Source organism: Protopterus annectens, chromosome 10.part0 (assembly GCF_019279795.1).
Source record: "Protopterus annectens isolate FY-2018-M chromosome 10.part0, PAN1.0, whole genome shotgun sequence".
Lineage (NCBI taxonomy): Eukaryota > Metazoa > Chordata > Ceratodontiformes > Protopteridae > Protopterus > Protopterus annectens.
The window spans coordinates 1,462,176,060-1,462,200,393 of record NC_056744.1 but is presented as its reverse complement, the minus strand read 5'-3'; the positions used below and the strand labels follow the sequence as shown (position 1 = coordinate 1,462,200,393).

Sequence of the window (24,334 nt, the reverse complement as noted above, 5' to 3'; positions counted from 1 at the left end):
GACACCAGTACTTGAGCCAATTATTAAAGCTGATCATCTTGTCTTTGTATTGTGGCATCATTCTTGGTGAGGGCAAGATGCTGCTCAGGGTCAGGGTCATACCAGCCTGGGCTACATAATCAGAGAGCTCCTCTATGTCTTTTTCATGTAGTCCAGGGAGGTGCGTCTCAGGTCATTCACGCCAGCATGGACAATGACAGAGTCATATTTGTACTTGCTTTGGAGTGACCTGAGTGCGTGTGTTATGTGGCGGATCCTAGCTCCCGATAGGCAGCTCACAGTCACCCTCTCCTTGTTCAGCCTGGTAAGTGGGACATCAGTGTGTCTGACTATAGAGTCACCTATTACTAGTGTATCAGGCATGGTGTTTGGCCTTAAGGGCTGTGATTGATTGACACACTGATTTATTGAAGTATGTGTTGCATGTGTTTTGTTTTGAGGTGGTGGATTTGTGGGTGTCTGCTTTGGGAGCCTCTGTTGTTTTGATAAGTTTTTATTAGAGCCTCGAGTATGTCTTTGTGTTTTTATGTGTTTGGTTTGCAGTTGTGGTAGGTCTATGTGGGACTGGGTTTGTTGTGTGTGTGGTTACCATCTCCTCCTGTCTGGTCATGCCATCCCTGAGTTGAGAAAGTTCAGCCTCCAGTTTGGCTATATAGTTGCATCTCTCACATGTATTTGTGTTTGTTGGGAGGAGGAGAGGGTTGTCTGTGTACATGAGACAATTGTAGCATTGTCTCAAGATACCCAGATTAACAAGCTGAACTGGAGAGGATGCCAGTAATCTACCACTCGACATGCTAGAACAGTATAAGGGAGTGCTGTGCCTTTAAGGGAAGTGGATATTCACAGGGGGGGTAGGGGAATGTAGTGCTTACTAAATATTGTCTGTATCTACATTCCCCAGGCAGTGAAATAAGCACTCTGGAAGATATCCTTCAATGGTTATCCACTACCTACCCCCAAGAAACCATTGTTCTTGGTGACTTTAACACCGACTGTGTTATGTGTTGTGTGAACCCAAACACATTTATATGGGTGACACGGGATTCGGCTAAGTAGGTGCACCAGTCGGTGTTAAAGTCACCATGAACAATGGTTTCTTGGGGGTAGGTAGTGGATAACCATTGGAGGATATCTTCCAGAGTGCTTATTTTACTGCCTGGGGGAATGTAGATACAGACAATATTTATACTCTGCGTTGTCGCCACACAGTAAGACGCTGTCTGGTTCGATTCTCAGCTAGAGCGTCTTCTGCGTGGAGACATGCATGAATGGGCGTACCTTCGCTAAAGGTTGTGCATCAGGCCTGGCAAGCTGGTATGTAAAAATCAACTGCCAATCATTAGCGGACCGGAGTTCTGCTGTGGCAACCCCTAACCGGGAAAAGCCGAAAGACACAAACAGACATCATTAATTTGCACTTTGGTAATGGGGATTTCTGCGTTATTAAATGGGGGTGGTTTAACTGGATCTCTATTAATACTTTATGTATTTTTGTAAAGAACTGCTATCCCACCTCTCTTCTTAGCTGTTTTGTCTAATCGGTGTATGTTGTAGTCTGGGGGTAATACCTCATTATCGGCAGTAGTAGGTTTAAGCCAGTTTTCTGTAAGACACTTTATGTCTGGGGAATGAACTGCTAAGAAGGCATGCAGGTTGGGGATTTTATTATTTATACTTCAAATGTTCAAGTGAAATGTCAGGAGAGCATTTGCAGGACTATTAAGGGTTAGTTCATTGAAGGGGTTGCTGGTGTAGTGGCTAATGTCACCAGATGGAGATGGGCCAGGGTTGGGATGGATGTCCCCATCTGTAACAAGGTTATATTGAAATCTGATTATGAGCTTTAGAAACTGATGAATAAGTCTTTAGTAGTGCTTGACCCTTGGATTACATTTTAAGGTTTTATTTAGGTGATGAGTTAAAGAGGAAGAGGGTTTGGATGTGTGGGGGATAGTTAGGTGAGCTAACTTGTAAGAGAAGTCTGAGGTGGTAGTTTGACATTTTGGGTAGTGGAAACCTTGGTGTTACTGGTATTCATAGGCGGTGAGGAGATAAAGGATGAGCATCAGGGGGAGTAGAGAAAATACTAGTGTTTTTGTTGATGCTAGCATAGCAAGGGGCCTGGCCATTACAGGCCACAGTTTTCAACCAGGATTTGGAAGGAAAGGAAGGAGAAAAGTTGGGTTGTAGAGAGGGAGGGCCACTTGGTGATGTGTGAGATGCTGGTCAGGAGGAAGAAGCTGGGGGAGTGGCTAGGACAGTATCAATTTAACAGTATTGGGGGTGGGTGGATATCGGGGGCAGGGTGAGGCATGGAGCGAGCTCAAGCACAGAGACAGTGGGCGGAGTGGGGCTAAATACTAAACCGGTCCATGGAGTGAACCTGAGTGCAGCAAGGGAGAGTGGAGTGTGGCTAAATGCTAAACCGGACCTGTACTTAATGTTAGAACAATGAGTCAATGTCTGTATTTCACTCTTTGCAGCTCCTACCTAAACAGTCCCAAATACAAAAACAGCTACCTTTGGTGGAGACATTTTGTCCAAAAAAATGATAATTACTGTGAAATTTTACAAAAAAAAGAAAAACATTATAGTAATTTGAAATGTAATACATTGGTTCAGTACATGAAAACATAACTTCATTTAATGCATTGCTTGCTTTTAATAAACAGAGTTTTTTTCATGTTTTAGGTTGTTGGGCTGTCCTGCCCATATCAAAACAGAGCATAGGTGGCATTTACCAGTGTTTAAATTTAGATTTGAAGGCCAGAGATTACTAGATAAACTTAGGGTTGCATGCATACTCCATGCATTAAATGTTAGGACAGATGTAAGACAGGAAAACATCTACTTCACTTCGGATAATTTCTTCTCCTGGGTGCAGGTCCCCTGAATTATATGCTACAGCAATATCCCATGTATCAATCAGAGAGACACTCATGCCTAAGAAGGTTGCCACTAAAGCTCGATTTAGTTCATAGCCCAGCCAGTCATTATGAAGTAATAATTTATCAGGTACTCTTGTGTTTGCATTTTTAAGAATCACTGTTGTATCTGGATTTCTGCCCAGAAGTCTCTTGACTGCATTTCTAACATTGATAAGTGTTTGCAGGTAGAACTTCAAGGGGTTTGGAGTAAAATGGACTCCCATGCAGATAACAACGACAAACTCTTGCCCTCCATAGATGTTGTTAATCAGACTCACTGCTGAAGGAGTATCAGAAAGCATTAATGGGCCTCCTGACTGCCAAGGGAGTCCATGTGATCTCCACTGAACATAGATGTCATTGGTCAGATCCACAGCCAAGTGTTCCGAGTACCACATATGTCGTCCCACATTCACAGTCTTCAGAGCTGAAAGAATAAAGACAAATATTTGACATTAAATTATCACTTCATGCCTTTCTAGTTTTCAAATAAAGAGTCTCTAGCATAAATGGTGTTTTTAAAATGATTTTCATTCACTTGTAAACTCATACTAATCTACAGATTTAAAATTCACTGATGACAAGGTATGTATTATCTGCATATAGGTTCATAGGTTCATAGGTTGGTACTAGGCTATCAGCCCTAGGGCCTATACAAGCCTAGCCATAACAATTCCCTGGCTATTTCTTCCCACATTATTTACTTTCCTGGACCCCTGTCTAGCAGGGCAATTGACGTGATCCCTGGGGTGAATTTCCTTTCTCCCATCCAATTCTCAAAGTTCCTCTTGAAGAGGTCCAAAGAGGCACTCTGCTTGACATGTATGGGCAATCTATTCCAGAGTCTGGGGAGTCTCTGGGTCAGAGTTCTGTGTTGCTGTGTTATGCTTCTATGTCTCTGGACCATTCTTCCAATATACTGAAAGGGAATGAGAGATATGGTTAAACCGGCATGTGGCAACATTTACTTCTTTCTTGAGAGGATTACATTCATGGCATCAATACCAGATCCATAAATTTAAAAAAAGGACAGTCGTACCTGTATCAATGTTGTTGTACTGGATCTAAGAATTTAAAAAGAACAGATGTGCCTTTCTCCTTAAGATTTCAGTGGCTATAATGACAGGTGGGTTTGATAAAGCTGACCAGTAAACTACCATACTTTAAACAGTAGTGTGCAAATCATTTTATAGATGACATTAGAATTAGACATCTAAGAAATATTCATTAAAAGCATTTGCTGGCAGGGAATTTGATCAGATACCTTCATAAGTTGTTTTTGGGGAGATGATTATTAAAACACCAATGCAACTGTTCTGCTATGTGTACATAAATTTATATACATGTTTTTACATTGTGTAAAGAAGTTCAGCATACACTTGTGCTGGGTTTCACTGAAAAAAAATCATACTCATGGTGAAGATGTAATAACAGCATTTATTACAGCTTGCATGCCCTGTGAATAATAAATAAATAATACCCCAAGACTGTAGATAACATTTCAAAGGCTAAAGCTATTAAGTCAACACTTAGCAACAATCTGCACTAAAGATAACATCAACATTTTCTTTTTTCTTAAAGAGTAAATAGCAACCAAAGAAATGTTTCTATCCTCCACATAGGTTAAAGGTAGCTTCTCATTTTGTTTTCTCCTCTGGTTTTATATCCATTTCATCAACAATGAATCATTCAAGATGTATAAAAAAAAATTACAGGTGGTATTCATAGTCTGAGGCTTCTGATTTTCATAGCTGTGATCCATGAAGGACAGCGCTATGTGGACATGCAAATCCCAGACTTTCAGGATGGCTACAGAACTGCAGAAGACTTTTTATGAACACACCGTCATCGCAAAAAAGTAACATCTAGGCAATTGGGAAACAACTGCTATGCTGTTAAGGGACTTTACATGTACGAGATGACTTTGCTTCATATACAGAATCTATAATGAGTTTATTAGCATACTGCGTGTGTAAATAGACTTGAACTTATGCCAGTAAACAGCCGTTTTCTTGCATAGTATGGAGATGGGAAGGGAAATCAGCTTGTGCTTGTGCATACCTGGACATTTTTACTCAACGGGTGGCTTGGGCAAATTTTTAATTTTGATGCATAATAAAGGGGTTGCTTGGGGGAATGTTTTATTTTGGTGCTTTTGATACTTGGACATAGTAATGAAGGGATTGATTGGGTGGATGTTTAATTTAGTGCTTGTGCATACTAGGACATATTAGTGAAGCGATCACTTGAGGAACTGTTTCTTTTTAGTGCTTGTGCATACCTGGACATATTACAGAAGGGGTCACTTGGGGAAATGTTTTATTTTAGTGCTTGTGCATACCTGGACATATTACAGAAGGGGTCACTTGGGGAAATGTTTTATTTTAGTGCTTGTGCATACCTGGACATATTACAGAAGGGGTCTCTTGGGTGAATGTTTCTTTTTAGTGCTTGTGCATACCTGGACAGATTACAGAAGGGGTCACTTGGGGAAATGTTTCATTTTGGTACTTGTGCATACCTGGACATATTACTGAAGGGGTCATTTGGGGGAATGTTTTATTTTGGTGCTTGTGCATTCTAGGAAATGTTACTGAAAGGATCATTTAGGTGAATGCTTCATTATGGTGTTTGTGCATATCTGGACATACTCCTGAAGGGGTTGCTTGGATAAATAATTAATTTGTGTGTCAGGGAAGTGCTTGTGCACACATGGTCAGACTGCTGAAGTGATCACTGGGCAGAATAATTTACTGTGTCATTTTAGTGCTCATGTATACTTAAGACAAACTAATGAATGGGGTTGCCGGCGGAATACTTAATTTTTGTTTCATTGAAGTGCTTGTGCATATGGACAAACTACTGAACAGATGACTAGGGGCAAGTTTATGGATTGCAACTCCAATATCAAAAGCAAAGCACTGCATTTAAAACCGATCAGACGTCAGTCTATAAATTGTGAAACCGCCTCATTAGCATACTATACTTTACAACATTTGTAATTTGAATATCATTATTTTTAAGGTCTTTCTTTCTTTCTTAAATGGCCTCTATGAATCTCGCTTTTGCAATACTCATTGTGAGCATCAAGAACACCCCTATTGCATTTGAATACCAGCCTACTTTTTTACTTTGTTATGGCACTGAAAATTATCCTAAACCATTCTTGATGATTATCTGTAGGTTGTGTGTGTGTGTGTGTGTGTGTGTGTGTGTGTGTGTGTGTGTGTGTGTGTGTGTGTGTGTGTGTGTGTGTGTGTGTGTGTGTGTGTGTGTGTGTGTGTGTGTGTGTGTGTGTGTGTGTGTGTGTGTGTGTGTGTGTGTGTGTGTGTGTGTGTGTGTGTGTGTGTGTGTGTGTGTGTGTGTGTGTGTGTGTGTGTGTGTGTGTGTGTGTGTGTGTGTGTGTGTGTGTGTGTGTGTGTGTGTGTGTGTGTGTGTGTGTGTGTGTGTGTGTGTGTGTGTGTGTGTGTGTGTGTGTGTGTGTGTGTGTGTGAATTATTATGTTTCATAACTGTAAGGCTTTGGTTTGTATCTCTGCAATGGAAGCTTGGAATGCATACTGTATGGACTTTCAGGACCACACACTAAGAAGTGAAGTTATTTCACAATGACAGAGGTAGAGACAGAGACTGAAAGAGGGAGAGTGAATGCTTTATGTGAACGTCATATATTTCACACACTAGCACTGTGAATGTTCAGATTCTGCATTTGCAAACAGGTGTATACAGAAATATGTCTTTTTCCCACATTTGCCTATTTAGGTTACATATAAAAATAGGCTTATGTATGAATGCAAATGTTAAAATAGTTATGATTCTGCTAGCAAACTCAGGATAAACATATGCACACAGACTGAAAATATATGCACACATTTACTAACTTCTAGCAGAATATATATATATATATATATATATATATATATATATATATATATATATATATATATATATGGTTCCCCTTCACATGATCGAATTTCTCTAAACTCGAAAGTCATAAACTCGAAACCAGAATCTCGAATTTAGAGAAACTCGAACATATGAAAGGGACAAAAAAAAATGAACACCTTTCAAATGTTTTCACAGGGGGGGGGGCTTCGCCTCCCTGCACCCCCCACACACCCCCTACTTATATATACCTACTCCGAGATCACACTATAGTGAAGGAAAGGGAAATTTCCCATTCCGCGCTATACACGTAAGCGCAAAACGGAAGATTTTCCATTCGTCTGCTATAGTGCGATCATGGAACAGTTTGAGATTCTGGTCTTGAGAGTATGAATTTAGAGCTTCCATCCATTTGATCTTGTGAAGGGGAACTATATATATATATATATATATATATATATATATATATATATATATATATATATATATATATATATTTGGATTACTGATTCTATAAATAAGGGGTACTACCTGCACCCCATCCTTTAGTTCATGCAGTGTGTGATGTCCCCACTCTGGACCAGTAATCAAGGAACCTGAATCCTCACCACTGATACTGGAGATGGATGTTCACTTGGAACAAAAATGGATGCACCCAGTACTTACCGAAGCAGATCTCTGCATCAAGCACACATTCCGTTAAAGCAGACTGGGAACATACTTTTTGCTGCCAACATAGTGACTTAATATCCAGTAACAGTACTTTGAAATATTACGGTATAGCTATGAATTCCACATTTTGCTTCCTCTATATAAGCAAACAGACTGTGGAATGAATAGGTAAAACTGCAACGTTTCATAAGTACCTGAACCACATTTGAAAGATGTCTGTTCCTGGTCCACTGTACAGTTCAAATGTCTTCAAGAATTCAAATTCCATGCGTGCGGAAAACAAAGACGTAAACAATCAGTCACGCAGATGCAAAAGACTGTTTTTGTCTTCTGTATCTGTGTGTGACCAGACACAAAGGGTGTTCTTAAAGAAGAACACCCTCAAAAAAAATATATTTTTTTTAAATTAAAAGAAAATTAATATTTTTTTCTCCTGGTATTTTTCTGGACAATATGCTGTCCTTTCCATTTTCTGGACAGTATCCCTTAATTCTGGACAGGCCAGAAAAATTCTGGACAGTTGGCAACCCTTCTCTCTCTGTCTCCCTCCACATTCCCAATAAGACTCCACACAGCTATAGAGTTGAGTTCTCAGCCTAGTATCCTCCACCACTAGCTGTGTGTGCCCTTGCTCCAAGCAGCTGACAAACACACACACACACACACACACACACACACACACACACACACACACACACACACACACACACACACACACACACACACACACACACACGCACACACACACACACACACACACACACACACACACACACACACACACACACACACACACACACACACACACACACACACACACACACATACACACACACGCACACACACACACACACACACACACACACACACACACACACACACACACACACACACACACACACACACACACACACTCACCTGGGAAAGACCAGTACAGATTTACTTGCTATGCCCCCATCTACCCAGACTATAAAGTAGTTACACTGCCAGCAGACAGTCCAAAGCCAGCTACCCTAAGGCTCTTTCAAGGGTAGCAATTATGCTGAGTTAAATTATATTAATACAAACAATGGTTGTACACATTATCAAAATCATTCCCTGTCAAGACATCTGCAGGGATATCCTCAAGCATACCTACTTGCTTCCTTCCTTTTCGACCCTCCCAATCTAGGTGAACCCTGATCAAAGGCATCTGGAATGGGGTCCCTCCTAAAGCTCTGACTGGAGTGGACTGCCCAAGCAAGTACTGCTCCTATTTAACCACTGCAGGCTTCACAATGTTTATGCCAGTGGCTGTATCTCTCTTAGCAGGGGCCTTTTTTCCATCCACTAAGATCAGATATAAACTCTGGTGATAGTTTGGTACCCTTGTTGTCTCCAGACAACTTACCACTGGCATACTGCTATTTCCACTTGCTGGATCCCCCACCTTGCTTCTGTGGACATCTACATGATACAAGGCCCCACTGTTTACATTTGAAACTTTTAACCCTTGATCCTGGCCATGTACCTGAACTAGTAGCTTCCCCTGTTACTGGTAGACTTTGTTGGGGTGGTTTAGTCTGCCCACCATGGGCTCCCTTATATCCAACAGCAGCACTGCATATCCCCTTCCTGTGTAGTGATGCCCTGCTTGTTAAGAAGAGATCCCCTTTTTTCCCAGCTGATCTGCAGAGTTACATTCATTGTCTGACAATTAGATTCTCATGTCCTCAGGCAAAGTGCTAATGGCTTGTTTCCTCACCAAAAGGTCTGCCAGACCTTCAGAAGTGGTGACTTGACACCCACTCACCCACCTATGAAAATAAGTGCTTAACTCAGCAATGTAATCGCATACACTTCCATCTGTCTTGCATCTATGCTCACAAAACTTCTTTCTTTAAGTTTCAGGTGCTAATTTATAACATTGCAGTAAACATTGCTTTACTTTATTATACCATAAACAACCAATATCAGACAATTTACAAACAGCAGTTACAGCTTTACCATGGAGTAAGGGGTGAGGAACCATACCTAGAGCCCTTGGTCAACATTACATTGTTTCTATACACTTTCAATTATATATGAACAAAACTATCACTCTCTGTAAACTGTGAAAGAAATGTACTGACTTGTATTGCTTCTGAGGTTCAGTTATTCCCCTCCCCATTACCTTGGAAAAGAGTCAGCATCTCTCTGTCATGCTGACACTGCTTCTCATTTTCTTCAGCCTACAAATGCTGCAGTCTCTCTGCTGATTCTAATTCCAAATGTTTAGCCTCCAGTTCAAGTCTCTTTAACTCCAGATAGATTTTTAAGTCTTCTGTGGAAAAGGTGAACTGTCCTTTTTCTGAGGCCTGCAAATCCCCATCACCAGAGTAGTTATCCTCCTATTTGCTGGTCTGAGCTATGACTAAGGCTGAAATCATTTCTTCTTTAGTCAATTTGAAATGCACAAGTCATTTGGCTTCGCATACCTTGGCCAACTGGTCCTTTGTCAGCTTGCCATAATCCTCTGCTGATACCTTTGCCTGCTTTCCATGACTAAACTAAACTAAAAAATAAATAAATAAATAAACCTGTTGTGAAATGAAAAATTGAAAGTTTACCTTGCGGCTGCTGAGAATACACTCACCTTCAGTGAAAACTGCTTACAGACTACAGAAGTTCAACTAATATACACAACACTGCTCACCAATATGTGACATCCCCACTCTGGTCCAGTAATCAAGGAGCCTGAATCCTCACCACTGACACTGGAAAGGGACATTCACTTGGAACAAATATGGATACATCCATTATTTCCAAATGCAGCTCTCTGCCTCAAGCACAATTTTCCTTAGGGTCTGGGTAACTCTCTCTCTGTCTTCCTCCAAGTCCCAAGTAAGACTCCTCACTGGCACGGCTATAGAGTTGATTCCTCAGCTGAGTGTTCAAGACAAGTCCTCCACCACTCTCTCTGTGAAACCAGTGCTTCATGTCCCTGCTCCAAGCAGCTGACAAACAGACTCTTGGAGATTTGATTTGCACACACACACACACACACCTGGAAAATCTGGCAGAGATTTACTATGCTCCCCTCTTCCTAGACTATAAGGTGGTTACACTGCCACCAGACACTTCAAAGCAGCTACCCTAAGCCTCTTACAAAGGTACCCAATTATACGGAGTGAAATTAATAGTAATACAAATTAAAGTGTTTAACCAATGCAGTAAGGCTTTCAGGAGTGGCCATAGAGTCACCAAATATATATGAATACTGTCAAAGGTTAAAATATTCTCTAAAGGACCAGCCACAATGAAAAGTTTAAATACATTTAATAATAATAATAATAAAAGAACATGAACATATGGAATATCTATTTACAATATACACCAGAGTTTCAATCACACTAAATATTAAAATAACGCAGATAAATAAATTCACACAGATACAGAAAAACAGTACTTAACTAATATCACTATATTTTCCTGATTGATCTAGATAATTATTATTCCCTGGTTCATCTATTAGAGCAAAGCAAGATGAAGTAGGTAATGGTTCCTTCTTTGTCAGGTTCCAAAAACAGAATGCCATAAGACTTTTCTCTCATCTGGTATTAAAACATCATTTTTGTCCTAGATTATAGAATGACATCACATACATCTGGTCATTTGACTTCTGGTTCCCATTCTACCTCCATTGCTAGAAACTGAACCAGAACATAGCACATATGTGTTACCATAGACACAGACGCAGCTTTGCTGAGATGTGTTATAGCATCTAGAAGCTATAAAACCATAAAACACTTCCACTCTTCCTACTGGAGCTAATAAACCATTCTGTGGCACATACATTTCATCTCTGGCTGCAATCAAAACTGTAAGATACAATGTTTTTGGCCTAAATTAAGTAATTTAATTTCTTACTATTTTTCAAAGTTAGCTGGATTGAGATTAACCTCTTCTCTGACAGTATCCTCTGTTAAAGCACATGCATTTAGTCAGCTACAATACAGTCAGGACCCACTGTTGGTACACTTTCAACACAAGCAGGTTTACAAATACATTTTTCAACACAAGCATCTGTACAAATCAGTTTGATATACAAATGACATATAATTCTTTATAAAACTCCAGCCAGCTATGCTAGCATATGCTGCAGTTCCACTGTCATACTTCTCCTAGCATAGCTGGCAAAACCTCACATCATCATACAAGGCATGAAGTATAATGCATAATATGAGGTCAGATTCCTTGTGGCTGTCAGAGCTCTTTCACATCTTTTTGTATATGTAGCATAAAACAATGCAGAATATAATAAAGACACCATTAAAAATAGTGTGTGCAGTAAAAAAGATCAACCACTTCTCAGCATTAGGGAACTGCAAAAAATGTTCCGCAACTGAGTAATGACAATATCTACTATATGGCCTGCAATTTATTCAACGCCTTTTTCTTGAATCATATTAACTTCAGATATTTGTGAGTCTTTTTAAGAGTTATTTAGATGTTGCAGAAATTCTTTGCCTTCATTAATCATAGATTTCCAAAATGAATAAATACAAATTAGGTCATTCAAGATGTTAGATATTACCAGTAGACACAGCTCTCAACCTCTTAGCACAAGAAATTTGGACAAAGCCTAAAATAATGGGGGAAAGGACCTAAATAGGGACAGATTTTAAATATTGCTCTTACAAACTTAGAAGGTTGCTTGAATAACAGGCTTTACTTTATCATGCTTTTTCTGAAGGATATGAAGTTTGAAACTCAATTTTTTGTCTTTCTTTAGTGACTTCAGTCCTTAGTGATTTGACAGAAAAAACATACATTTTATGATGAACAGACCAAAGATATGAGGCAAAAATCTGGACATTCTGCAAAAATTCTGGACAGTTGAGAGGTATGTCAGTAGAAAAAAAAATGTTTTTCTTTTCAATTGTGTTAATATCCAGTGTCTTCAAGTGCATAAATTGGTAATAGTATGTATACCTTATGCCCAACACACTCCAGGTATTATTTCTAAACCATTTCATGCTATAGAACATGAAGCCCCAAAACACAGTGTAGAACTATCTATCTAACCTAAATCTAACCTAAATCTGAGTCATTAAAAATATACTTATACAAGTACTTTTGCCTACACCCTTGTGAAGGCAAAGGTAAGGTTGTCCTTGTAAAAGTACACACCCTAGCTTGAGGCCATGCATAAGAAGTATCAATAGACTGTTTATGATACTGAGCACTAATCAGTGATGCACTAATTAATGGCAGCCACAAGTTGTTACAAAATGTGGTGGTAGCAGGCAAAAGGACATCTGATATTGTCGACTTCAGTTCCTGGCCAAGGTGTAAATATTGTAACTTTTTTACTGTGTAGATTTGTCCCCTCCCCAAACAGACACACATAGTATTTCTAGATACTGCTTGTGGTGGCTTAAAGCACTTCTCTTTAGTACTATTCTGAAGTATTCCCAGAAATATTAATGCACTCCTTTTCTGTATTTCAGTAATAATAATACACACATCAATGTTTTCCAAATGCAAGAAGTCAGGCATGCTTTTATTTAGGCTCCTAGAATTGAACAGTATCACATCAGTATTGTCTGGTGCTTTATTTGCTTTGCTTTTTATGTTGGAAGATGCATTAGATAAACATAGTGTTCTTCAGCAAATAGTGCTACAAAATTAAGATATTCTCACTCAAATATGTTAATGGTTGCTTATAAACTACAAAACGGGAATGGGAACTTCAGATATTTGATCAAACCTGTTTGGTAGTATTAATGTTAGAACTGTCTGCCTGACAACAGATGCCAAATAAACCCTTTTCCTCTGTAAGTCTATGCTTTGGTTGGGGCTGACAATACTACTGCATTACTACCATACTGGGGTCTCAGAGGATGATGAGTGACAGCTCTGTACCACTCATTAGCCTACAGGGTAGTGTAGTATCAGTGGGTGCTGTATTATTAATTTAATTAATCTATGACCACCATGTATCATGACAGCAGATAAACCCCTTCCATAACTGGAGCAATACTGACTAGACTTCTTATCAGATGGACTAAGTGTACAAAATCTGAATTTCCTAGTGTACTTGCACTGACTGAGTTATTGAATGCAGATACCACTAAGTTATTAGGGTCAATTGAAGACCACAGAACTTTAATTTAATTTTCGAAAGCTACAATGTAACTACATGTCAAGTATTTAAAGCTAAATCTGTTGTCTAATATAGTTTTTAATAAAGCTTTTGCATGTAATACATCTATTTATTGTTCCTTCCTCTGTCAGAGGCTGAATGTATGACATTGCAAATATTTTCTTAATGGAGGAATTTCCAAATAAAACTTGGGAATCACTGACAAAATCAGCCTTAAAATATTGGTATGATGTATATAATTTCAGGTGAGCACAGTGTGCCAGTGTTACTAAATTAAGAACTTCATTATCAGATAAAAAACTCATGAAATTGTGTTAAATCAAGTTTCACTTCGTTATGTTTAGAAATAAATATGCTACATTAGTAAAATAACTTCACAGGAGAAGAAGGAAAGTAATGCTGCCCAGTCTGTCTGTTAATATATCCATTAAACAGTCATGTGAAATAGCTCGGGGCATCACCAACAAACAGCATTCACTGTTCAGTAATAGCTCTTATCTCATTGGTAGTTTCATACAGTTGCCACATTGGTGCATAATCATGTAATATACACCCCCCCCAGGATTCATGAATCCTCCGTGTAAGACTAAATTAGTCTTACATGGAAACGTCAGTCTACGAGTAAGACGGCAGAGTGCCATGCATATTAATGAGGTCCCTCAACTCTAAGGCTAACACGGAGCGTGCATGAGTGCAGGGGGCATGTCGGACTGCCGAGCAGTCCAAAAATCCATGCCCTGCAAGTCTCTCAATTTGAAAATGTCAACTGACATGAGTGAGTCCACTCAAATGTGTACATACCCAACACTACACTCCCCGACATTCTAAACCCCTGTACAATTATAAAATGTAAAACTTTTATTTTTGTTTTTTATTATTCCCAATATAGTTGCCCGTATTTGCACGTGTTTGCACGGGTTTGCCCATTGCTTAGATACAGTTAGCAGTTTAGACATCGAAGAGGATAATAAGAAACTTATATGCAAGTTAAGCAAAATAGCAATAGTGAAGTGGTAGGGCCTTTGCACAAAGAGGAGGTATTCCCGGTTCGAGTCCCACCACTCCCCTTTCTATTTTCTGTTGGAAATCTGTATATAAAAATTATTCTTGACATTTATCATTTAAATTTTAGTAAAAAGCATTGAAATGGCCTATGTAGTAGTGAACAAATTTTATATATATAAGAAGGTGAAATGGTTATGCATACTGATGAATGCATAAGTAACGTATCTTAAGCAATGTGAAGCACTGGTAAGCAAAGTTTACCAATATTAAGCATATTTAAGTATAACTGCTCATAGCTTAGCACTGCTTTAAATAGTGCAATAGCTTTGAGTGGAGCTGCACAACGTGCAAACTAGCGCAAACAGAACATGTTTGCGTGTAGCTGCGCAACGCGATAACTAGAGCAACAGCAGGCAACGTAGAGCACCGTAGAGCAATGTAGAACAATGTTGGGCAAAGTTGAGCAAAGTTGGCTAAACACAGCCACACCTCCTAGCCGGTCTGGCCAGTAGTAAAATAAAAAGCAATGACAGGCCTCAAACCCGGGATACTGTCCCATTGATGTTGTGTTCTTAGCTTTGGAGTGGGCTGTTTTACCTGCATGTCCATGAAGTCTGGGGCTCTGCATTTTTCTGGGATGGACACAGGCCCTTTTGGGGGTGATGGGGGGGTTTGCACTGAACTTGTCTGCCAGGATGTGGGAAGTGTCAGTTGGTTCAGTGTATTTTTTGCCATTTTGCAGTAGCTGACAGCATATTTGAGAGTTGCCACCTAAATGTTTGGTATAGCTAACGAAGGCTTTTTGGTTGTTATTCTTACATTCCTTGGCAATTTGTCTTTAGAAACTGGCCTTGGGTTATGTTATGAGCGATCATTGTTTCTTCCTAACAATGACCAGTGATGCCTTTCCTTTTGTGAAGTTTGCTCTATCATGTGTTTGTTTCCTCCTTCTGTTGTATAGCTTATTTATGGGTGACAACCACCAGATTGGTTTCTTATTTTTGGAGGAGTGCATCTTGATTTTATTTGGGATGTCTCAATCCATGCATCCCTGTAGATGCTCATAGAATGCACTTGTAAATGATTCGGCAGATTGTATAGCATTATCCTATAGCAAGGGGGTTTTGGAACTTTCCACTTTGGTCTTGGGAAGTGTGCAGTTTGCTTTTGAAAATGTCTTCACAGTGGTTTCCTTGACTTGGGGGCTGGGATGTGGATGTCCAGTGTGATTACTTTATGATCTGATATTACCAGAGAGGGGTTTATCTCTGTTTTGGAACACTGGTACCCCATGTTGGTGATGATTAGGTCCAGTATGTTGTCAACTCTAGTGGGCATGGTGACCAGCTGTTCCAGGGCGTTTGAGTTTTTAAACTCTAAGAAACATAGGGCAAAGGACGTTGTACACGAGTAATTCTCCCACAAAATGTTTGGGTAGTTGTAATCTCCTCATATAATGGTGTTTGGTAGGACCTTTATACTTTCCACTGTTCTCAGGAATACTGAGTGAGGTTCCTGAGACAAGGTAGGTGATCTCTAGCAGGCTACAATCTGATAAGCAGCTTTGCCCAATGTTAGTTGCACTTGCATGGTCTCCAAGGCCTCATGCTGTGCCACTAACCTGAAGGTGTGGGTATCCATAAGGTAAATGGATACACCCCTTCCTTTTGTATTTCACTCTGGGTTTTGGGGCCGAAGATCAGAGGGATTGTGAGTGTTTTACATGGAGCATGTCCAACAGCTCTGTGTTTGACATAGCTTTGTATGTTAGGTGATATGTGAGAGAGTACAGCTGGAGCATTTTGAGACAGTTTGTGTATGGCATGTATTTCAGGCTACTAATGCTCTTTGTGAGGTATTTCTGCAGGCTTTCCAGTTGATGTAGATGTCTTGTGAGGTACATAGCAAAAGGGGCATTGTACTCTATTATGGATCTAGTGAGTGATGAGTAGAGGGGAACAATGTCCTCTTCTATTCTGCATGAGACACCTTTTGTGATGAGGTGTGCCACGTAAAAGGATTTCCTGACTACTGTGAGGATGTGATTATCACAGGTGTGTCCACTGACCACCTGTGATCCAAGGTCTCTTATCACACTTTCAGTGTTAAGTATACTACCTCCTATGTTGTAGTTCATGGCTACAGAGTTTTTACCAAAGGGGGTGACAATGAACTTTTTGGCACTGAGCTTGAGGCCATGGCTTTGACACCAGGCATCTGTCTCAGTGAGGTCCTTTTGTAGGATGTCCACATCTTTAGTATTTACAATTATGACTCCTAGTTTGCAGTCATCTGGAAACTTCATTAGCCACAGACCTTCCGTGTTAAAGTTTACTTCAGGGAAGTAGATACAAAACAGAACAGGACCCAGGACTGAACCCTGTGGTACTGCACTCGTCACTGGTCCAAAGTCATACTTGGAGTCTGCTACTTTCACAGTGTGTGTTCTGTCACTGAGCCAGTTGGCAACCCATTTTGTGACATAGCAATTTATACCTAGTTTAGTGTGTTTATCTATAATTCCAGAGGGGGGGATGGTGTTGAAAGCCGTGACAAGAGCTACATAGGCTGTGCGAACCACCTTACCCTTGTCTATGGTTCTGGTGACTGCTTCAATGACGTCTATCAGGTTTAGGAGACATGATCTGCATTTTACAAACCCAACATGGTTATGGTGCAGAGTTTGGAGATTACCAATGTCTTTTTTATAAGTTGTATGATTATGCATTCCATGGCCTTGCAGAGCAGGCTCATCAGGCTAATGGGGCTCTAGTTCCTGGGGTCCATGGTGTCTCCAACCTTGTGTAGTGGGATAACCATTGCTGTGCTCCATTCAGCAGGCACAAAGCCTGAGGTGAGGCTATGACTGAACATGGTACGTCGGTGTGGTGCCTGTTCGTTCTGTAATTTGTGTAGAACACAGCCTGGGAAGTTATCTGGTCCCATGGATGCTGTGTTCCTGGCTTTGGAGAGTGTTTTTTACCTGTGCAGCCATGATGACAGCAACTTTGCAGTCTTCCATTATAGAGATGTGCTCTCTCATGGGTGAGAGGGGGGTAAAGTTAGCACTGATCCTATCTACCAGGATGTTGGCAATATCAGTTGGGTCTGTATATTTAGTGCCATTGAGCTGTAACTCTGAGCAGATCTGAGTGTTGCCATTGAGATTCTTGACATAGCTATAGAATGCTTTGTGGTTGTCTTTAGAATCTGTGTCGGTTTTGTTCTCATAACTAGCTTTGGAGGATTTTATCAGGTATCGCAGCTTCTTACTGATGTTGACCATGGAACTCCTCCACTCATGGGATTTTACCCTCCTTTGCAACAGTTTCTTCCTTTTGTTGTGCATTTTGTTTATGGCAGGAGAACACCAGATTGGCTTCCTTTTCTTGGAGGATAGTGTCTTGGTTCTGTTTGGGATAGCACGATGCATGCAGTCATGTAAGTGGTTATAAAGTGCAATTGGGAAGGATTCAGTAGTCGTAACTGTATTGTCCATCTGCATGGGTGTCCTGCAGTTCAGCACTTCTGTCTTAAGAAGCATGAAGCTGGTTTTGGAGGCATTTTTAACATGGTTTCCTTAATGGGGGTGTGGGTCCAGAATGTGGATATGTATGGTAATTAGCTTATGGTCATAGATGGGACCAATGAGGCGCTGACTTCAGGTGTGGAACACTGGTCACACAGGACAAACCAAACCCCATAACCAACACAAATAACCACAAAGTGAGCTAAATGCTACTCATTGCCAGAAGTCTCAGCCTCCAGATGCACACACTTGAGGCACTTCTCATTATGGAGAATATTGATATCTGTGCAGTAACAGAAACTTAGTTCAAGGCTACAGACAGCACACCAGCACTACCAGGATACTACTCATTCGATACCTTCCAGCATCAGAACCTGAATCATAGCATATACGGTGAGGATGTATCCATATTTATCAAGGATACTTACACCTCTCTCTACATGCTCTCAACAGGATATGTACCCATAGAATGTTGCACAGCAACATTTTTCACACTCCACAGGGGTGGGGCCACAAAAACCCCTTGGCATTCATGCGCTATAAGCCTGATGAGTGCATTCTGCAAGGCAATGTAGCCAATCATAATGGAAGTCAACAATACAGAGATTGGGAACCTTCTCACAGTTGAGCACACCCAGTTTGGCTTTGTGAAATGCAGACCACACCTCCTGAACTGGGAGGATTTCTTTGACAGTTACCCAGGCTACAGATGATTGAAATGAGCTCAACACAGCCTATCTATATCTCACTAAGGCATTTGACACCATTCCCCAGTCAGGTATCATAGATGAACTCACCAACCTGGCCATGTATCCATACATCACAAGATGGATTGCAAACTGGCTCACAGATAGATCCCACACATTAAGAGTTGCTGGCTACATGTCAGACTCTACACTGGTAACGACTGGTGTCCCCCAGGGTTCAGTCCTGGGGTCCCTCCTGTTTGGTATAGACTTCTCAAATGTACATGCCAACACAGGAGGGTTGTGGTTGACTAAGTTTGCAGGGAACTGTAAAGTGTTTGCCATAATAGATTCCCCGGAAGACAGACATATTCTCCAGAAGGGACTCTATGAGACAGATGTGTGCTGTCAGAATCATGGCATCAAGATCACTGTGGAGGAATGCATAGTGATCCTCTTTGCTGAAAACAAAATGCCCACAAACTACCACATAGGTGTTACCCCCTTAAAAATGACAAGGTGATAAGGAATCTGGGGACACAAGTAGATAGTCATCTTTCCTTTGACAACCATGTTGCCAAAGTGATTGGGAGATCCTATGTGGCCCACTTAATCAACAAAGGGTTTGCATCAGGATCCAAAGAGGTAGTGTTGGCACTCTTCTCTTACGTCATCAGACCTATCATTGAGTACAGTGCACCATTTTGGATGCACGTGACTTAGCATATCCAGCAGCTGTAGAGACCACATAGGTACCTCACCAAGAGGATTACTGGCCTCAAATAGTTGTGTTATGCAACACAACTGGTAAAACTAAATCTGTTCTTTGTTGCATACCGCCTACTCAGAGGCACACTCTGCCTAACATACAGAGCCATGTCCAACACATAACTGCTGAACATGCTCCATCTACAGATAACAACATTGAGTCACCCTACACATTCCAGGGATATGAACCTCATCAGAATGATGAATACAACATGCTGGTGGGATAGAGTGCCATCCCAGACACTTGCCTTACTGTGGAACAGAGTCCCAATGTACGTGAGACAGAACCCCTCGCTGACACTCTTCAACTGAAACCTTGATGAGTGGATGGGAAACAGACAATTCATGCCAGGCATCACATCAGCAGCCCCACTAGAAAGGGGCTTAGGGTACTAAGTATTAGAACTAGGCCTTGGGTGACTACCCAATGGTGTGGAGAAAGCTGCACAACTTGCGTGGGCTGATATATGCCTTTGTGGAGATAGTCTACTACATACCTATGAACCTATGTGACAGGTACATGTCTACAGATAGTAGATGTGTACTTGATTGTACAGTCATGTTGTACAGCAGGCACATGGACCACATACACTGTAATGCTTACAGATACTGGTGGCTGTTATGTACAGTGGGAGAGATGTGCACCTCATGCCTTTCATGCCATTGGGATGTGTGCTGGGTGGGACAGTCCTGGATGGCTCCCTGTCATAGATATATATATATATATATATATATATATATATATATATATATATATATATATATATATATATATATAGGTACATAGGTAGGTAATAAGCTATCTGCCTGAAGGCATATATTAGTATGGCCAGAGTGTGCAGCTATCACCACCCATGGAATTAGTTCCCTAGGCCTCTGTGTAGTAGTGCTGATGAAGTGATCCATGATGTGATAGTTCAGTTTCACATACACTGATCAAGGCTCCTTGTGAAGAGTGTCAGTGAGGGGCTCGGCTTAATGTCGGTTGGGAGCCTGTTCCAAAGCAAGGGAAGTCTGTGAGTTAGTAATGTAGCCCTCCAACATGTTCTATTTAATGTTGGGATGATGATATCCCTAGAGCATGTGGTACAGTGAGCTTGGGTTTACTTCAGATAGCGCATGTACATCAGTTCTGCATTGGACATGGACCTGTCTGTTGGGCAGAGATCTCCTGAGTAGACAGGATGCAACAGAGTACAGATTGAGTTAAATTCAGTCTTGTTGCATGGGGCAACTGTTTGAGGCCAGTAATCCTCTTGTTGAGGTACTTCTATGGTCTTTCCAGCTGCTGAAGGTACCTAGTCAGATTCATCACAAGGGTGTTGTGGTACTCTCTGATGGGTCTGATGACTGATGAGTAGAGGGAACCTCCTTTGACCTACATGCAAAGACCTTGGCAGTTTGTGGGAACACATAGCATGATTTTCTGACCACTTTGTGAATGTGTTTCTGGAAGTAGAGATGACTATCCACATGTGTCCATAGATCCCTTATTATCACCTCCATATTTAGGGTGTTGGCCCCTATGTGGTATTTGCATGACTGTAGCTCGAGGCCATAATTTTGAGACCACATCTGTCTGACTGAGACCCTTTTTAAGGATGTCTCTGTTGTCCCAAACAGCGATTATGACAACGTTTTTGCAGTCATCCACAAACTTTGCTAAACATAGCCCTGGTGTGTTTGACTGTATTTCTGAAAAGTATACACCAGACAGGAGGGGCCCTAGGACTGAGCCATGGGAGACAGCAGTTGTTACCAGCTTGAATAGGAGACCACAAATCTTACTTTGTGGGATCTATCTGTGCCCCCGTTGGCAATCCATCAGATGACATACATATTTATGCACAGGTTGTTGATTTTTGTGGATACGACATGTGTCTGGGATGCTGGAAAAGGGCTTTTCAAGGTCTATGTGGGACGTGTGTAGCTCATTTCATTGATGTATGTCCTGGGTGACTGCCTTGAAAACAGTCTAGCAGGTTTGGGAACCATGATCTGCCCCTGACCAAACCAAAATTGGTAGGCTTGGGTGTTTGTAGGCTCCCAATAGCTCTGTTTATGAGTTCCATCATGATGGACTCCATGGCCTTGCAGATCAGGCTTAATAGGCTTATAAGACAATAGTTTCCATGGTCTGTTGTGCACCAACACTTGTGGAGTGTGCCAAACATTGCTGTAACACATTCAACAGTTTCATATCCTGCAATGAGGGTGAGTCTCAACAGACTGTTCAGGTGCAGGGTCTGTTTGTTTTGGAGTTCACATATGACACAGCTAGGGAAACTATGTCATCCCATAGACACCATGTTTTAGGTTTGGAAAGTGCTGTTTAACCATTGTATATGTGATTTCTGGGTTTTCACAATCTCCAGGTATGATAATGGGCCCTTTTGTCAGTGAGAGGGGGGTAAATATGTATGAACCTGTCTGACAAGATGTTGGCAATGTCAGTCATGTACATGTATTCATTTACAGTTTGCACTGACTCAGAACATATATGAGTTTACATTGATATTTATGACATAGCGAAACAAAGCTTCATGGTTCTCTATGGACTCTTTGACAATATTTTTGCCAGAACATGGATTGGATAATGTTAGGAGTGTTCATTTTTTTTATTGATGATACTGATCAGAGATTTATTGATCTTCTTTGAATTTTTCACTTTTTTCGAACAACTTAAGTACTTGTAGTACATAGTTTGATGATGACAGGAGTCCAATATATTATATGGGTCTGTTTTCATATAACTGTGTGTGCAAGGCAGGATTGGTGAATAGTGACAAGTTTCTGGGGTAAGAACTGCAACTGCCAGATATGTGTGGCCCACTGCTGTACTCAGACATGGCCTAAGTGTGTGAGCATGCCCAGTATGACCTTTCAGTATGTTGTTGACTGACATTTGTTTCATTTATTTAAGTGTGTGAGCACGCACAATATGACCTTTCATAATGTTGCTGACTGAAATTTGCTAAATTTGTTTAAGTGTGTGAGCATGCCCAGTATGGACATATATACTATATGTGTGTGAAAAATCAAGTTGATTTTTACTTCAGGGCTCACCTTTGTGTTGTACATCGACAGGAAGCATGCTGTGCCTGCAGGGCTTCCATGAGTCACTTTGCATACTTATCAACATTTCTACATACAGGGGAGGACAGCTATCATTTGTACATTTCTACCCAGGGGGGCACATCTGATTATTACTGTGGGTGTACATAAGATGAGGGGTTCACCTGACACATTTGCTAGGCCTGCACTGCTATGTCAGGTACTCCATTTCAGTCTGTACTGTTGCCTATCATACTGGCTTGAGGCATACTTCTGTACTACAGATCTTAGCTTCCAATTTCACATATATTAGTTTGTGACTTCATAGCCTACCCAACCCACATCACACTGCCTGGCCTGCTGTTATCTGTCTGCATAGGCCTGGGGGGAAGTTCAGAGGGCATGATACAGCATTTGTTTGTGTTTGTGTTAGTCTACAATTGTCCTGCTGTGTCTGTGCCAGTGAAATGCTGTCATGGCTTAGTGGTTCAGTACTGTGACTATAGTGCACAGTATCCTGAGTTTGAGCCCTGTCACTGCTTTTTATTTTCCTGCTGGGCAGACCTGACTGGTTAAGGAACAGTAAAGCTGGTGTGAGAGTGTTTACCCGACTTTGCCTGACTTTGCCCAACTTTGCCCAACATTGCCCAAAGTTGCCCAACGTTGCCTAACGTTGTGCTAGTTTGCACAGTGCGCAGCTCCACGCAATTGTGCTTAAATATGCTAAACAGTGGTAAAATGTGCTTAGCACTGCTTTATATTGCTTAAAATAGGGCAATCATGCCTCAGGTGGTGCTGCAGGGCTGCCTATGTCAGATGCACATAGTACACTCCCTATACATGTTTGAAAACAGGTAGTGTCAAGTTAGGCATCCCTTTTATTGTATTGTCTGAGTGAGAGTGAGGTGTCATTTCCAGGGTTCCTACTGAGTCAGTGTATGTGCTATGCATTGCCTCTTTGCCAAGGCCAAGGCATACTAGGCAAGCCTCCTTCTGCCTACTGGGGCAGGCTCAGGTTGTTCCTCCTCCGAGTCACTCTGTGCCTGTGCAGGCCTTGGCAATGGTGTGGGGCTGTTTGGCCCTGCCCCATGCTGTTCCTGCTGCAGCTGATTTCGCAGGATCATATTGTGTAGCATGGCACATACCATGACAATTTGGGTACATGTAGTTGGTGAGTACTGCAAGGCTCCACCAGATGTGTCCAGGCACTGGAACCGTGACTTGAGCATCCCAAACACATGCTCAATTATGTTTCTTGTTTGTGCGTGTGCCTCATTATGGAGTTCTTGTTCAGGTGTGTGTGCATTTCTGATGGGTGTCATCAGCAACAGCTCCAGTGTGTATCCAGCATCCCCCACTAGGTGACCGTCAGGGTTGTCCCCATTGGCAAAACTCTGGTACAGCTGCGTCAGATGCCAGATATGGGAATCATGATAGCTTCCAGGGCAGCCAGCACACACATTCATTATTATGCCCTGGGCATCACACATGACCTGGCAGTTGATGGAGGGGAAGCCTTTGCGGTTGATGTACACCCTACCCCGCTCACCAGGCGGTGCTTTGATGTCTATGTGCATGCAATCTATTGCACGCACTACCTCAAGGTATACTGCTATTTGGTGGAAAAGACGCATATTGCTGGCCAATGCCTCATGGGAATTGTGGAAATATAAATGCTC

At 41.2% G+C, this 24,334-nt stretch overlaps 1 protein-coding gene across 2 annotated transcripts in view; it reads right to left on the bottom strand.

The window, feature by feature from the left end:
• Nucleotides 1-2,625: 2,625 nt before the first annotated feature.
• Nucleotides 2,626-24,334, bottom strand: part of LOC122813653 (NXPE family member 4-like) — a 254,660-nt gene continuing 232,951 nt past the window's right edge. For both annotated transcript variants that reach the window (XM_044086091.1, XM_044086090.1), the window contains one exon: nucleotides 2,626-3,357. In XM_044086091.1, the coding sequence (XP_043942026.1) occupies nucleotides 2,816-3,357 (542 nt within the window). In that variant the 3' untranslated portion in view covers nucleotides 2,626-2,815. The remainder of the gene's footprint in view (nucleotides 3,358-24,334) is intronic.